The 18,153-nt window shown below is 34.5% G+C and overlaps 1 protein-coding gene across 2 annotated transcripts in view; it reads right to left on the bottom strand.

The window, feature by feature from the left end:
• The window catches only part of rho-5 (rhomboid-5), a 349,085-nt gene that overhangs the window by 24,469 nt on the left and 306,463 nt on the right, over nt 1-18,153 (bottom strand). For both annotated transcript variants that reach the window (XM_089100907.1, XM_089100993.1), the window contains exon 14: nt 4,788-4,888. In XM_089100907.1, the coding sequence (XP_088957033.1) occupies nt 4,788-4,888 (101 nt within the window). The remainder of the gene's footprint in view (nt 1-4,787; nt 4,889-18,153) is intronic.

Genomic DNA, 18,153 nt, shown 5'->3' with positions numbered 1-18,153 from the left:
ATATATATATATATATATATATATATATATACCATATGTATATATCTACCTATGACTAACATTTAACATTTACCAATGACTGAGTGATGTTTCAACTTTGTGACATTTCAGCTGGAAATATGAGCTGTTTTCAGGAATCAGCAAAGAGCAGGTTCATCTCTGGGCAAAAATCGAGAAATAATATAATGAAGTTCCAAAATCTCTTGGTGTATAATTTCTTTTTCGTAACTAATTTATTCAAGTATCAACTTTAATTTTCTTATTTATTTAATTTTAATTTAATTTGAAATGTTTAATTTTATCATCAATTTTAATTTAATTTTATCTTGTAATTTTATCAACTAATTCATCAGTAATTGATGTCTCCTAGTTTCTCGGCAAGCGATTGTAACGTGACAACTAAGTGGCGTTTCAGCAAAAACTTGAGAATATCGTGAGATGATATCTCCAGCTACTTGGAAAATTATTTAAATTATTGCGTTTCGTCATCTTGGCTTGCGTAACGCCTTTTCAGTAAAGCTAGTTTTGGCCTCTTGCCAAAGTGAATTAAAATGAATTACATTTTGAAATACGCTAATTTTTTCTAAGCGCTCGGAGACTCAATATAATAAGCTTACTATTTTCAGTTGTGAAAGCGATGAATGATTTTTAGAACACGTTTTTAGGCTACATTATCACAATTGGTAGTAGTGGCAGAGGGGTTTGTGGCAAAACCAACATAAAAAGAATCACTAAAAGTCAGTAGAAAATATCAAAAAATTTGTTAAGTTTCAGTACACGACGAACTAGGGATTTAGGCATAGTGTTTTGAAATACCGTAAGTAATTCATTAGAAAGAGCAGAAGTAGCTAAGAAACTATTTTATTTTCGTATTAATCTTCATTAATTTTTTGTTGTTTTTCCTGTTCTAAACAAAAATTTCCTGCTTTTAACTAAATTCATAATGAATTTGAAGCGTTAGTTGTAAAGTTCTTCTTTTGGAAGAAGGACTTCCTTTGTATTTTCTTTTGAAATCAGCCCCCCCAAGTTTCTTGTTCCAAATGACCATTTTAAGATTTATTGGTCATTAAATGGCAAGCAGTTGCTGATCGTCAACACAGAACGGACCAAGAGGTCATTACTCAAATAAATAAATATAAAAAAAGGGTAAGAACATGACATTGAACTTCACAGTCCCTACAGGCGGTGCTGATCTTCGTTCTATGACCCTTCAGCCAGGAAGTTTAATGGAGGGTTGGGGACCAGACATCCCGCGTTTTCACCTTCCCCAGGTTTCTCCAGGTGTCCGTTTAGAGCTGACTGGGTTTACAGAGTCACGATACTAATCCCGTTCCAAACCAAAAAATAAGCAACACCAGGACTCGAACCTCCGTCCTCACGAATAAAGGATTTCAAGTCCAGCGTGCCCACTGTATAAAAATATAATTCAGTATTATCTTTCTTTATCTGAACCATTATAAAAAGCCGGACCGAGATGCAATTACTCGGTAGATAATTTCAGCAAGCATAAAAATAAGAGAAATACGATTTTTTCACGGGTATACAAGTCAGATTTCTCTTAAACGCAAAACTTGGCTTAGACCTTCGTAACATTAAATTTTAAAGAATCTAATTTTAAGTTAGTTTATTCCAATACATATATAAAAATCGGTAATTAGTCGTGCAATATTATTATTAGATGTTTTTAGGAATTAAAAGTAGGCTCCAGGGTCTAGTTGGTTTCAAAGGTATTTTGGGAAACTGTCTGCAAAAATACGCGTCCCAGAGTAATGTGAACTGGACCACCAATGACGGATTTAACGAGAGGAGCTGTTTGTACGCGCCGAAGATGTAGTAGCCAAAAATCACTAAGCCGTGATCTTATTTACATTATTTATATACAGTGAGCATGCCACTCAAATAATCAAGGACTATTTCTGACTTAGCCTTCACACTGATGTGAAAGAGCACTATCAGCACAGCAAATAGCAGAAAAATACAAATAAATATGTTTCTATTAGTCTGTGTGTTTGTGATGTGCTTGTCCCTTTTTTTTGGGAGTGTCTAAAACTTGAAGAAAATCCTTAGTAAGGAAAGGAAGATGATCTCTTTAGCCCTTCAGTAAAGTATTTTTTATTGTGTTTCATCATTTTGGCTTGCGCAATCACTGTTCAGTAAAGATATGTTTGATCCCCAGCCAAGGTGAATTGAAATGAATTAAATTTTGAAATAGGGTAATCTTTTGTAAGCACTCGGGAAGTCAATAGAAAAAAACTTTCAATTTATGTCTTTATATGAGGTGAAAAATTTCACCTCTATAATTAAAAAAAAAACCATGAACAGTGCAAGATGATTCATCCAATACAAAATTTGATGGCATTTAAGTAAAACAAACGTAAAACGCTATATTAATTATGTCTTTCTTTATCTATAGATTTTCTTTGACAATGACGATACAACATTAATCTATAAATAATATTAGGATAATGTCTAATTTCAAAAAGATATATTTGCAATTTCCATGCTTTTTGGTTATGTCCATTATAAATGACTATCATAAATGTGGTAACGACTGTTTAAATCTAAAAAAACGACAACAACAAAAACGGAGCGTCTACAGTCTTATTTTCCCATTCATAGTAGTACATCAAATCGTAATTACTATATATATATATATATATATATATATATATATATATATATATATATATATATATATATATATATATATATATATATATATATATATATATATATATATATATATATATATATATATATATATATATAGGCCTATATATAAACAAAAAACTTGTAGTGATTTTCTTTTCTACTTTCAAGTAAATCAACCATGAATCTCTACACTGATTCATCAATCACAAATTTAGTGATTGAAAGTTGAACACAGCCCAACTCACGAAAATAAGCACGGGATACATTATTGGGACGGTAGTCGTGATTCACGAATGTGATTAGTAGGGCTGGGGCAATAGTCTCCTAGACCAACATAATTTCTATCCTCAATAAAAACCTAATTTCCATAAATATTTAATACCATGATTCAGTCTAAGCAATTCCGAAAACGCAACCTTTTTCTAGTGCAGCTAATATCTCCAACACTTTTTATCGTTTAAAGTTGTAAGAGAAACTCAAATCCCAATCCATTACTGTCACTATCTACCCAGTAATCAATTGGTTAAAACTGTTTTGCACTTCCTGAATAAACAAAAAAAAAATGTAGTTCTTAGGTTCTCGCAAAGGGAAGTCCGTAGCCAACTCCACTTTAGCAACTAAAACCTCAAATGAATTAGGATCTGATAATTGTATCAGAAGAAACCTGTATGAATCTCATCAATGAAAGAAGTCGAACCAAAATTTTCTGGCAAAGCAATAAAGAACATCTTTGAAGCAGAGAAAGTATTAAAAGAAACATTTCAATATAGCCTTAAAACGTTGGGGAAAAACAAATTACAATTTAAGTTTTACCCGAGTGAGAATAGACAAATTGTATATACTAGTTACTGCTTCTGAAACTTCTTTGGGCGTTTCCTAAGAAATAAGTTCACAAGGGATACCAATGTTGTTCCTCAACTCAGTTTTATAATTCTTGCTACACAGAGGGCATCATTCTCTTTCTAAAAACCCCATCTATAAAAAAGTCTTTCTGGTCAATTTGAACACATTTACTTTGTTTATTTCATTATCTTATATTTTCAGTAGGTAACTATTTATAAAGTTGTAGAGAAATGTTCTTTTCAATTAAACTGTTAGGGAGAAGAAGGAGGATTGGATGAAAATTCTGGCAGAATAAATTCTTCAAGGTCAACAACATTGATTTTGATTCGTGCAGATCAAACTTCAAGTAAACAAGATGGAGTTGCTCATATCAAACTGGATTTGCAAACATCCCATTGGATTTGAATTAAGTAAAAATTATAATTCTCCAGTACTCAGGAAAAGCCTGATTTACCAACCTTTTCCTTCTGAATACACATTTATACAAAGGTTATTTCACAAAAAAAGAAAAGAAAATAGCAGCAAAGCCTGTCGGATGGCAGTAAAAAAAAGAAGGGAAAAACGTAGCATTATACTTTTTTGAGAATGAGCAAATAATTGTTTTGCCCCCACCTTCCCAGCACAAAGTTCGAAGTCACCTTGCTCTTCCCCTCCCCAAATGGAATATTCCCTGAAGTCCACTAAAAGTGATACAAAAAAGGGTAGACTAACGAAAATTATAAATTTAGAAATGCAGGATTTTCCCTAGGGGGGGGGGGGGATAGAAAAAACTTCTAAAAACTCATCAAAAATGTGTTTATATGCATTCCTGAAACGTTTTTACGAGTCAGACTAAAATTTCAGGAGGGGGGGGGGGTCAAACCCCCTAATCCCCCTCCTGGATACGGCCTTGACAAAGATAAAACCCCTTATCTTTAACCAAGTTCTTTATGCTTCTGCGCGCGTAAAATAGTCTAATATAGATTAAAAAAGCGTATAGTTGGGTCCGTACAAATGACCTCAAGCTTTGGAGTCTAATACTCAATCCTCTGAGCCAGCCATGCTTGATATTTGGCTTCACACCAGTGTTGCACCAATATACACGAATAAACAGGTTGTCTATAACCTTACTGTCAATCATATATATTAGGTACCTGAATAGTCATCTTAAATAAAATTTAACTGTATTTAATTAGAGACCCAAAGCATTTGCACGGACGAAATTACACTTACAAAATGACTTATTGAGCTGAATATGAAAGTTTGAACATTTTATAAAAGATTTATTAGTGAAAAACTAGTGGAACGCTTACCCTGCATGAATAAATAATGATATAAATACTCGATAAAACTGGTCCGGGCGATCTGGATTTAGGAATGGAATCATACCACAGACGTCTCCCATACAATCAACCTGTAACAGAAATTAAATTATGAAAACTGAAGAATGATAGATTTAAAAAAGAAAATTTAGAGGAAAAAATACTACTGCACAGCAAAGTTTGAAGTAGAGCACGATAGAAAGTGAAGTTATCCCCAAAAATGAAAATTAAATAGTAAAAAACTAATTTACTGTGCTATATACCAGTGAAACAAAGAAGTAAATTTTCCTGAGTGAATAATTTCTTTTTTACAACCACAGTCAAAATTAAAAAAAAGGAGTCAAAATTACGTCATAAACAATGACATGACACAAAAGAACTATGTATCAAATCTGCCTCAATATTCAAATGTATATCGTTGACAAAGGTAACTTCTAACAAAAAGTAGAGAAAAGAAAACCGAAATGAAAACTGTTAGGTAACACACGGCCAAACAGATTAAAAAAATTCACAAATATTTAGAAAATAAGGCCCAAAACGGCTATGAATGAGTTAGCATTCCCACCAGGCACGTATATAGAAAGGGGGAGTGGTTAGTATCCTTTGGACCTTTTCCAGTCCCTTTTCAAATAGCTAGGCTTTTTGATCAAAAACCAGTCGGTCGATAACACAACTATTTTTTTTTTTTTTTTTTTTTTTTTTTTTTTTATTTATTTGCACCTTCTCTCTTACCGAAATAATACTGATGCATCAATGATTACTATCATTTTTGTACAGTATTACTGCCAGTATTATTCATTATTTTATAAATCAAGCATTAGATGGAAACCCTGTCATTCAACTTTACTGTGACTTATCAAAAGTAAACCAAAGGACCATCCTAAGACCCTGGTAGGCTCAGATAGTAGAACTTCATCTTCTATTGGCACTGCTGCACTTTGAGCCAACCACTGCCAAAAAATTGATATTGTAGTGTTTTCTTCTCACAATCGCATTTTTTTGCACTTTTCGCTACCTCCCCAATAAACAAATTCGTACGTGAGTGTTCCGAAACGAAGGATCTTCGTCAATAATAACATATCTACCAGGCCAGGTCTGTGTAACCTAACCTACAACAAAACAATCTACGTTTTTATGCTGCTTTCAAATACTCGAAATTCGTCAATTTTAAATTGCCCATCAAAAGTTGTGCTTGCAATGTTAGTCATGACATTTGACTATTTCCTTAGCCATCAGGACTTAAAACAAACAAGAAGAAAAACAAGACTGATAAAAAGGTATCGGGGGGGGGGGGGAGAATAAATCCTTTTATGAGATATTTTTCTTTTTATGGAAATTTAATTCTATAGTTTTTTTTTTTAATTTGATACTCAGTGTTCATACTTAGACTTAAAAAAATTTCTTCGTAAAATTTTTTTCTTTTTAGAAAATTAATATATTCTTAGCATATTTTTACCTTTCACTACATTTACTCGTTAGAATCCGTCCATTCTTGATGGTATTTTATTATATTATATAATTTCAAGGTTATCTTTCTATAACAACGACGATTTATATGCCATGTTAGAATGAACTAGGAAAATCATAAGATACATTATGTTCTTATTTGTAATTTACTATAGCCTACTATTTTACTAAATTAACACTTCCTTCGGTTACATTTGGCACGTTGAGCTGTCTCACAGAAGATTTTAGTGAATCAGAGCTGTTGGGGACAGTTTTTGATGTTTACCGAGATTTATGTTACATTAGAGCGAATTTAGTATAATCATAAGATATATTCTGCACTTGGATGTAATTTACTGTACTTATTAGACATATTTTTACCCTGCACATCCTTTTTGAGGCATCTTACAGAGTATGTTTTAGTGGATCTGAGCTATTATACATAATTTTTTATGTTTGGGGAGTTTTATATTTTATATTAAAGTGAATTAGATATGAACAAAGGGTATGTCTTATATGTAATAGTGCCAAGAGATCGAGCTTCGTTCGGTCCCTGGTGCTCGGCAAGCGAAAGGCTTATATATGTGTGATTCTCGCTATCACTTGTCTTCTAACCGCGGATAAATGCGAACTTCATTTCCAGCTATTTTATTACTTCAATATCGTAATTACATAATTCAGTAACAACCAGGCGTTCTCCATTGCACACACCCTCTGAGATATATCAAGAGCGAATTCACATAATTAAAGTGCTGTTCTTTTGTTTTAAGTCATGGGGTGGTACTCTGTTTGCACTCTGTTCTTTGCACCATCCTTTATGTGTGCTCTTTTCAGCGGCATTTTTATCTCTGTTAAATCTGCTTTTCATACTTTCTAAAATACTACCTGTATCTTCTTGTACTAATTACCTTTTATTATCATTTCAATATGACGCCATCATATGGCAAAATATGTGTATTATATCATTCTGTATATGAAGATGTAGTTTTTTGTCAAAAATATGTTGTATTTTAAATGTCATGTTTTCTTATTATTACAAAAGGATTTACGAACAGCAATTTTGTTTTTTCAAACGAGCCGTTGATTTTGAATTGAGGTTATCAAGTTTTTTTGCAGTAGTTGCATATGTTGCATCAAAACATGGCTAATTGTAGACAGAGAAAAGCCAAGTTTATGATGTTACAGTTTCTTGCTAGCAGTGAAGAAGAAAAAAGGACACATTAGTGCTACCCATGCAAAAAAGTGATTTCCTTATTTTTCGAACCAGGGGGCTGTAAGTTTCCTGTATAGGTTTTTAGGCAATGGCGATTCCAATGGCATTTGTTTCGGTACGACTTCATTTTTGAGGCGTTTCAGGCCATTCATTGAAATTCATATAAATTGGTTTTCAAATTGCATTTTACCATCAACACTAATCGAGATAACAGTCACATTCCTATATTAGCTTAAAATAAAAAAATTATCTCACTAGCCAGTTTTTATTAACCATATTTTATTTTTATTTCTATGGGCCATGGTTTGTTCTTTACAAGGTTGCAGGTACCGCTGCACCCATGTTACCACTGACATCTATAAATAATGTAAACGATTTATTACACCGGGTTTAGAGTAGAATACTGAGTTCACTGGCTAGCTTTGTTTTCACTTATGATGATCACGTTAACTCTTAAAGCAAGTCTCTCTCACCTTTTTAGTAAACTTTGTACACGGTAAATAGTTCATTCTCCTCTGCACCAAAATAAATTTTATATTAAAGAATTGCTCAGCCAGCATGCCTCCTTAGAAATTCAGCATGTATAAATAAACATGTTAAAAGTAAGATTTCCCATTTTAATACACACTGGAAGCACATTATCTTATTTACACTAGGAATTCCGTCTCTCAAACAAAGAAACCAAACTTACTTTCACAGCTGAAAAATATCTTTGCTGAGAGCCCTTTAAATTTCTCAGCATTTTTCAAAAAAATTCAAGGATTTTCTGGCAAAGCCATTGTGTTAGCTTAAAAGCTTTTTCTTGGATATAAATCCTAGTATTCGTCTCCAGGGAGAAAAAACTGAATAGCAATGGGCTTAAATGTTTCAAAATGGACACGAAGGAGTAAACGAAACGTTTCTGCTTTCATTATAATTTAGAAAGTCCATATTTAGACTCTAGTTGCTGCACATTTTAAATTGGGACATCTTTTTTTTTGCTTTTTATTATTAGACTGATTAAAAAATGGTTAAGTTTGGGACTCTTCGGTAGATTTATTTTGGTAAGAAAGACTAAGATAGAAAATCGAAAAGAAAAAGACCAAAAATCTATTATTATTGATAGTAACAACTGAGCTAGTAATAATCTTTAACATGACTTCATGTAATATTACTCCATGCTCAAAGACCACATTATGAAATCAAAGCACCAGGAGCTCACAAAAAAAAAAAAATCCCTATCAGACTTTAAAATTGTAGGGTTGGATAAAGGGTAGAATAATCTGAAAGACGCTCTGATCTGATCCACATGGCAAAAGTGTTCTACGAGGTGTAAAGAGAGAGTTGGGTAAGAACTTTAGTAAATAAAAACCTAGCCTGATAGAAGAAAAGAGAGCTCTTCATAATTATTATTTAGCTGACAAGCGTGAGACAGCTTGAACAAAACTAGGAACAGCTGTTTAGTTTCTTAAGAACCAATAAAAATGTGCATCTGAAATATCAGCAAACAGACAAGAGATTTCCCAAAGTCCTCTCTTTGTACCAACCTCAGGTATGCTGCAGCATTTAGCTGGTTCTATGAAAATAATGGAGCATCAGTAAAGACAGACAGCAAGCTCAGAAGTAGTTTCGAGCAAAGTCCGGACATTCCACTCCAATGACGAGCGCCTCAGCTCCGCATTCAAGTTCAACTGAAACAGACATCTGCGTTCGGCCGGGTTGACCAACACATTATCAGTTTTGATATTTGCTTTTGTTTGTGTTGACGGAATAAAAATTATAAAATGAGTTAAAAAGATGATGTAGTAACTGATTTATTAGACAGTTTCGAAGAGATAAGTGAAAATGAACTAGATCATAGAAATATTCGAGGTCGTTTGCGTCGTAAGATTCTTGATACGGATAGTGAAACTGATAGAGATAGCCCTGATAGAAAGCCCAGAAGAATTTCGGACCCCTGGTTGTTTTGGTTCTTGGGACCCTGAAGTTCCTTCGAGGAATCAAAGATTTGGCTCTCAGAGCTCTTGGAGAACTAAAATCCTCTAAGCAATATAAGATTTGGGTCTCGGAGCCCAGAACGCATTATATTAAATACCTAACCTAACTTAACCCATCCAACTCTTAATATTAAATATTTAATTAAAATATACCTGCGTAGTAGTTTATCTCACCGAGTCTAAGCTAATTATCTCCGAATACAGACAGATAAACCGATTTTACTCAGAAGTTGGGTGTGGTCGCTATAACAGACAAGTACCAAAAATTGTTATGTGGCTTCGATTAACCTTGTAGATTCTTATTATACTTGCCCTTTTCACTCTAATGACCTGATGTATTTTTGTTTTGAATTCGACCTTTGCTACTTTTCTTACATCTGCATACCACATGGCTTATCAACAGCTCCAAGGAGTTTTACGAACATAATGAAACCTGTATTTTCCCTTTTTAAATAAAAGGGTACTCGCCAACTGTTTATTTGGACGAGTCCTTACTTCTAGGAAGTTCGATGACAGAATGTCAATATTCACAACACAATAAAACTTGTCAGACCTAGAGTTTGTATTTCAACCCCAAAATCGGTTTTATTTCTAAGTTAACAGATATAATTTCTTGGATTCATATTAAACTCACAATTTATGCATATTTCCCTTCCAGAAAGAAAGAATAGAAAAGTTCTAGATTAAGTAGCTTTCTAAGAATTCCACTACAATTCAAGTTTTGGCTGAAACGCTAGTAACTATTGGTTCAACTTTCCCAGTAGTGAAATTAGGCCCTCTACTTTATCGAAAAGCAAAGGAGTTGAAAACATTAGCATTAAAAAAAAGCGCATGGAGATTTTTCAGCAGAGTGGAATTTAACATCAGATGTTTTTTTTAGCTTAAGCGATGACTGAATATTGCTATTTACGCCCCTAAATCAATCGTTCCTAGGCCTCTTGATAAGTGATGCATCAAAGGAGGGATGCGCTATTGCTGATGAGACTTCCAGGAAAATTGTCACAGGTCAATGGTCCTCAGAAGAAGGAAAATTTGATATTATTGTTCTAGAAACGAAGGCTGCTTTTTAGGATTGGTGAGTTTTGCTGAAAATATAAAGGGCAAGCATATCCGGCATTGTTCAGACAATTTAAAAACAATAACTTATAGGATCTAGGTCTAGGTTTTGTAATTATTTTACCAATAACATTTACCAGCTAATTCTGCGGGGCAACAAGTGGATCTCTGAAGATGGCGTGCCTGGATTTGCCAATATTGCTGATAAATCGTCAATAAAATTTGATATTGAAAAAATGGACCCTTGATCCTGCAAATTTATAGTATTTTAAATTTTTTGGTAAGACAATCCATAACCATGGATTTATTTGCAACCAGATTAGATTTCCAAACCCTTTGTATCTTGGAAACCAGATCGAGAATGTTGTTTTGTCGACGCTTCTGCAGTGAATTGGGACTCCCATTTCTTTTATGCATCTCCTCCCCTCAATTGGCTTCTCAGAACCCCTCAAAAGATCGAAGCAGACCAGGGAACTAGCATTTCAGTTTTCCCCTAATTAGACTACACAGATTTGGTACCTCTTATTGCCGAAGCTCATAGCAAGATGTCCTAATATTACAACTAAATGCAATATTTACTTTATCTCTTCCTCAAAGCCCAACCCCTCAGAACCCATTCATCAAGACATTACGGGTAGCGGCTCGTATCATCTCGGGCAGGGAATCTCTACCAAGTATATTCCCCTCCCACAATTGTGAACAAAGAGGGGTCAATCCCTTGGAGACAATTTTACCGGAGACATTGGCCTACTTAACTATCTTTTTCATTAAAGTACGAGATACAGTGCTGTTAATACACCAAGAAGTGCTTTATCGACTCTATTACTCAATCTTCATTTAGGAGAACATGTAATAATAAGAAGATTTATGAGAGATGTATTTAATGAATGCCTAGTCTTTCCAGGTTTTCAAGCATTTGAGATGTAAATTTGCATTTGATCTATTTTGATCACCATTCTGGAATACTGAAAACCTTCAATTTCAGGTATTAATGCAAAAACTAGCTGTTTTATGCATTCTGTTGGTACGTGAGAGTTCCATTGCTAACCACCTTGTCATTTAGTAATTGATACACAATAAAGATGGCAGCATTAGCTTTAAGACTAATGCTTTGTTAAAAACAACAAAACCAGGTAACGACAAATCAATGATTAAATTTTGGCCTTTCCAAGAGTCGTCACAGCGTTTTTTTTACCCGTTTGACCAAGTACATAAGAATGACGTTATTTGGAAATTAAGATGACACTCTTTTTCTCACTCATCGCATGGCTCGGAAAACCGCCCCCGAATCGACTATTTTCAGACGGATTAAGGAGGTTTTATTTCTCGCAAGTAATTCACCTCACTGTTTATGGCGTCCATAGGGCCAGATCTGCAGCAATCTCCAATCCTAAGGCAAGGGAATTCATGGGGACCATATTGTGAAATATGTCGGCTCGAATAATGCCAAAACATTTGCTAGGTTTTTACGACAAGACAATTCACTTTGAAGAACATAATTTTGTTTTCTGATTTAATTTAGTTTGTAATACGTTATTTGATTTACTTAAGTTTGGTATCATATGTATATTGTTTTAAAGTGTCCTGATTTTACAAAAAGGGTTATATGTTATCTTAAATGTTTATTTAACTTAGGGCTAGCTTTAAAATAACAGTTGAACTTAAAGACGCTCCTCTTTGGAGCGGAATTTATAAAGTAACCGAAAACTTACCAAGTTTGAAGTTTAATTGGAATTCTACTCCAAAGAAGGAGCCCAGAGTAGTTAAACCTTTCAAATTGCCCTTCTAACTCCCCTCCAAATGAACTCTCAGCATTTTACCATTAAATAATCAACAAACTCTTTTCAGGGATTTTAAAAACACAGATACTGCGATGGTTAACCCATGCAAATGTAGATGTATGTCTCAGTTGAACTCTCGGCTACGCTGACGCTCCTTCTTTGGAATAGAATTCCAATCAAACTTAGTAAGTTTTTGTTTAACTTATAAATTGAACAGTGTTAAGTTTTCCCCTTTTGTTTAGAACATTCTGATAAGTTTTCAATTGCACAGAACCGTAGAGAAATGTAGCGGGGTCGGACTGGGATAGAAGACTGGTAAGATGATATCCTACTTGGATTATGCAAACGGTCACGATGTGTTTGAAAACGGCGCAAAGAAGTGTAACTGTATCCCTGTTAGCCTTAATAAGTAAGGTGCAAATCTAGGAGTTAAGAAAAATGCAAAAAAGACATTATATTTTAAAGAGAATCTTAACAAAGGAACTATGAAGATAAGTGTTGAGGAAGCTGACTGAGTAGATAATAAAGAGCCATTACACAAGATTGAGGTTGCGGGGAAGGTATAGAAGGCAAAATAGCTTTAAAAAGGTGTTTTCGCTTAACTTAGTTACGTACGGAAGGGAAAAAGGATCCAAGCATAGTCAAAACTTCGTTAGGCAACAATGATGAATGTAGCGAAAAAGCATGGGTACTGAAGGAAGAAAATTAAGATATGCACGACATTTTCCCGGCAAATTTTGTAGGAATAATTTTAGAAAAAATATCAACATGCTACGTTCTGTATATACAAATCAGTGCCAGCTTATTTAATCTGAAACCGCTAAAATTTCCCCAATTCAGCCTAGTTTTTCTCGTTCTATAATTCTAGATCCCCAACTCTTCCCCTCTCGTCTTTCCCATGTTGTTCACTACATGTCGTATTCTTGACAGACAAACCTGGAAAGACAATATCCCTCATTTGGTGCCAAGCAGAAATTGAAAGGTTCGATCCCATCCAGCTTCTGAACCATAAAAGAGCAACAGAGGCGGCTTGGGTATGTTTTTCGATTAAATAACCTACCTAAATGACCTACCAAAATGACTTACCAAATGACCTACCAGATGACCTAACAAAATGACCTTCCACATGACCAACAAGGTGGTGAAAGAAATACCAGAAGTCTTAAATTATGCTTGGGTGAGACTATAAAAATAGACTAAAAATATTGTAGGCTCTCTTAGGAGGTGATCAAGACTGAAGTTTTCAACACTCTGGGTTGTTGAAATTTTCACCAATGTATTGGTCTGTGGCAGCTTAACGTTATTTTGAATTTGTAGATCTTGTAAATACACTGATCCAATAATTAGCTTACGTGGGATTAATGTTTTTTTGCAATTACCCATAGCGACTAGTGCTTTGAATAGAAAGGTTTTTCATGTGGCAGAATGACAAGATATCCGAAAGTCCTTCCCCTATACGGAATTCTACAGAGCGTATACAAATAGGTAGTGTAAAAAAAAATGCAACTCTATGCACCCATCAATTACAACAACAAAGTTCGATGACAGATATCAAGCTCAGTAGTTAGCTGCGAGTATAGTTTAGTACGAAACAGAGTTGTGTCTTTCTGCTTCATTTAAATTGGTTCGGAATTGCATAAAACCGAAGAGGAATGCAGCAATGTCCGATCAGGATACGAGGTACGATGATATTCGACGTACATTATACATTTTTCAGAAATACATTTTTAAACCATTGGTTACTATGGGCTGCTTTGAACCCCTTTAAGGGCTCAAAATGGAATTTGCACCAGAAGCAATTATTGAATCTGGAAAGAGGATGAAGATTTGCATCAAATGAGGTTTTCAACTCTTCCTAGCTAAAATTATGTGAATATGCATAAGCTTACCTATTTACGTTGGATTCGGACTTAAAAGTGTGTCTATTTTATGCACATAATAACTATCGAATTCGGAAGATACTAATTAAACAAATGAAGAAGGCCCGAAGCCCCAACGGACTGTAAATTTCCTTAAAAGGGTTTTCGGCCTTGGCGACACCAATGGTGTACATTCTATTTTGATCTGATTTGTTTTCAAAATAACTATTTAGGGGTTACTATGGGACAAGGTTCGGGTTTTACCTCTTTAACCAAGATAAACAGAATGTTCTACTATGGACAAGCAAAAAAAGTGTTAAGAACTAAAATATTAGTGGTACCAGGTAAAGAACGAATCTTGGCAAATAGTAACCCAAAATCAATTATTTTGAGAGCAAATCGGATCAAAATAAAATGTACACAATTAGAATCACCATGGCCAAAAACCTTATTAAAGAAACTTTCAATCCCCTGGCTTAAACAACAAGACGATTCCCTTTCTTTTGCATGGTTAGCACTTCACTGAAAGCGGGGCACAGTAACATCATAAAGAGCTGTTTAAGGGCTAATTTTGAAGGAAATTGCTATATCTAGTGCCTTTTGTAATTAAAAAAACAAAAATATCTAAAATAGAATCAATTTCTTGACAAAAAACATGATGAGTGACGTCATAATCGTAGGATACAACCATAATGACGTTATAGTGAAATACTTGAAAGTGCGTCCCGGGTGACGATGATAAGGTAGTTCTTTCTTTACTGATCCTGCTAAGAAATAGCCGAAGGTTTTTTCTGTATGTAATATTCGTTACACGCACTTTTTAATTATTAATCTAAAAGTAATCTACCACAAAAATCATCCAGGTTTCTATTATTCTCGAATAGGCTCCATTCAATTCAATGGCTCCATAATAATCAGAAATTCAAGATTACTTTATACATTAACAGTTACCGCAGCACAGTGGCTTCGAGACTTTCCTTAACTTTGAAGGATATGAGTTCATACCACTTTGCGGTAACGAGAAGGTGAAGCATCCAGGAGAGCTTTGGATAATTTTGGTTTCTTTGGCTTGTGGCTATCCTTTTACTTTAATCCTTGACAGTAACTTTGATATAATATTTTAATAATGTTTTTTCAAAGATAATTATACACAGGAAAAAGCCTATCGAATTTGAAGATACTAATTTAAAAAAGTGAAGAAGGCTCGAAGGCCTAGGGGACTGTCAGTTTCCTTAATAGGGTTTTCGGCCATGGCAACTCCAATGGTATACATTTTATTTCGATCCGATTAGTTTTCAAAACAATTATTTTGGGGTTACAATGCGCCGAGGTTCGTCCTTTACTAGGTTGCAGATACCGCTGCAACCACAATAGAATATAATGCTCCATTATGGATCAGCATTGAGTAATCAATTACTACTGAGACTAAGGGTACTAAGGTTAAATTTTCAGGGAATCTTTAGGGGGGCGTTGAACTAGATTATAACACACTATGTGCATGCAGGTTTTAAAAAGAGTATATCAGCAATTTCTCAGTAACAGCTTAGGGTATTAAGTTGAATCTTTTAGGCAAATTAAGGGGGATGTTGAAGTGACAAAAAAATATATGCATACTATTACTACTACTAATTTAACTGGTACTCCTACTACTACAGCTGCTACTACAACCATTACTAAAACTGTTACTACTATCACTACTACTACGGTTACTACTTCTACTACTACTGAAGCTAATGGTATTAAAATGAAACTATCAGGGAATATGAAGGGAATGTTGGGTTTAAGTCGAAAACACAATGTTGAGGCAGGTTAACAAACGGCCGTAACATCTAGATCCCAGGAACTATGCATTCTACCACTACTACTTCTACTGATATCACTGCTACTGAGGCACAGGCTATTAAGAAGATATTTTCGGGCAGTATTGGAGGCAATGATGAATTAAATCGAGACATGCTGTATATGAAGGCTGTCAAAAGGGCGTAGCAGCAATATCCTAGGAACGGTTTAGAGTGTTAAGTTGAAATTTTCAGAGTATAGCGAGGGGGATGTTGAACTAATAAAAAGATATTACGGGCACACTACTACTACAAGTAGTAGTAGGAAATGCACTATGCCCATTAAATGCAAATGGTGTATATAATGGTATAAAGGCGAAACTTTAAGAAATTTTTTTAATGAGATGTTGTACTAAATCAAAATACACTATGTGCTGGTTATCCAAAGGGCATATCAGTAATATCTCCGAAAGGCTTAATGTATTAAATAGAAACTTTCTGAGCAGGCTGAGAAGATGATGATTAACCAAAATGCACTATTTGAATATTACTACTGCTACTACCCCTATTACTACTGCTACTATCACTACTACTACTACTACCACTATTACTATTACGAATGCCAGGTAAAACTTTCAGGAAATGGTGAGAGCGGTGTTGAAATAAATTAAACATGCTATGTGCATGCAGGTTATCAAAAGGGCATATCAGCAATACCTAAGAAACGACTTAGAGCATTGAGTTGAAGCCTTCAGGGTATTTTAGGGGGGGCTGTTGAACTAATAAAAAGTATTATGGGCATACTACTACTACTACAAGTAGTAGCAGTACTATTACTGCTACTGCAATTAGTGCCACTATTACTAAGGCTATTAGTATCAAGGCAAAATTTTCAGAGATTTTTTAGTAGGATGTTGTACTAAATCAAAACACACTATGCGCATGCTGGATATCAAAAGGACGTATCAGCAATATCTCCGTAACGTTTAAAGTATTAAATTGAAAATTTCTGGGTAGGTTGAGAAATTGAAAATTAACCAAAATGGCACTACGTGAATATTTGGCATACTACTTCTATTACGAATACTTCTACTGCTACTATCACTACTACTAATGGTACCATCAATACTACTATTACAAATGCCATGTAAAACTTTCGGGAAATGGTGAGGGCGGTGCTGAACTAAATTAAAACACACTATGTGTACGCATGTTATCAAAAGGGCGCATCAGCAATACCTAAGGAACGACTTAGCATTAAGTTTAAGCTTTCAGGGTATTTTGAGGGGGATGTTAAACTAAATCATAACACACTATATACATGCGGGTTATCAAAGGGATGTCTCAGTAATGTCCCAGCAACGCCCTAAATTAAGGTAAAACTTTCAGGGCTATTAATATTACTACCATTATTGCTACTATCTCGACTTCTACTGCTGCTGTTACTAAACTAAATCAAAATATTTTAAGGTGATGTGGTACCTAAAACTTATTGCTGGATTTTAATTCTCTCTCTCTTGTCGGTGGATTTGTCAAAGGACAAAGCTTAAATTAGCGACCTCTTCAGAAGGGCTTAATTATCAAGATCAATCAAGAATTTGGGGGTTGATCAGTAAGAAAAGTTGACATTTGCTAATGAATGAGTGAAAGTACGTTTGTTTTTACGAATGCATCACCCCTTGACGGAAGAAAAAAAGCACTAGAGAGGGAATTTTGATTGAACAGGTAATTTTATCAAATGAGCGAAATTTTATAGGCAGGGATAATTTTTCGAGGTGTAACCGTCTAGAGAGGGAATCATCCGGGGGGGGGGGGCATTAGCCAGAGAAGCGTTAATGCACAAACAACTACAAAAAATCATTGAAAGCCTAATTCAAAAGTATTTTCTTTGGGTAGGGGAGCGGGGAATTATTTGGACACTATAAATACTTAAACAACTTAGATATTTTTGTTGAAAGTCAAATTTGAAACTGCGTTTTTTCTCTGGCTTTACCGGTGACAATCGTTCTAAGATTTTTAATTACGTTTAAAAAATAGACTGGGGAATTAGCTGGGACACTATAAATATATAAACATGAAAAATAAATGGTAAGTTTAAAAGAAAACCCTACCAAAGTCTTATCCTAACCTGAATTTTGATGACCAGGAGCGCTAAAAAACGTTTATTTGGGTACAATATAGATATACATAAAGTAATTACAGTAATTACATACATATACATAAATTCAGCTAGAAACTAACCTGAATA

Source organism: Artemia sp. Qi Xiang Cuo, chromosome 1, assembly GCF_049724085.1.
Source record: "Artemia sp. Qi Xiang Cuo chromosome 1, ASM4972408v1, whole genome shotgun sequence".
Lineage (NCBI taxonomy): Eukaryota > Metazoa > Arthropoda > Branchiopoda > Anostraca > Artemiidae > Artemia > Artemia sp. Qi Xiang Cuo.
This window is presented reverse-complemented; position numbering and strand designations above follow the sequence as displayed.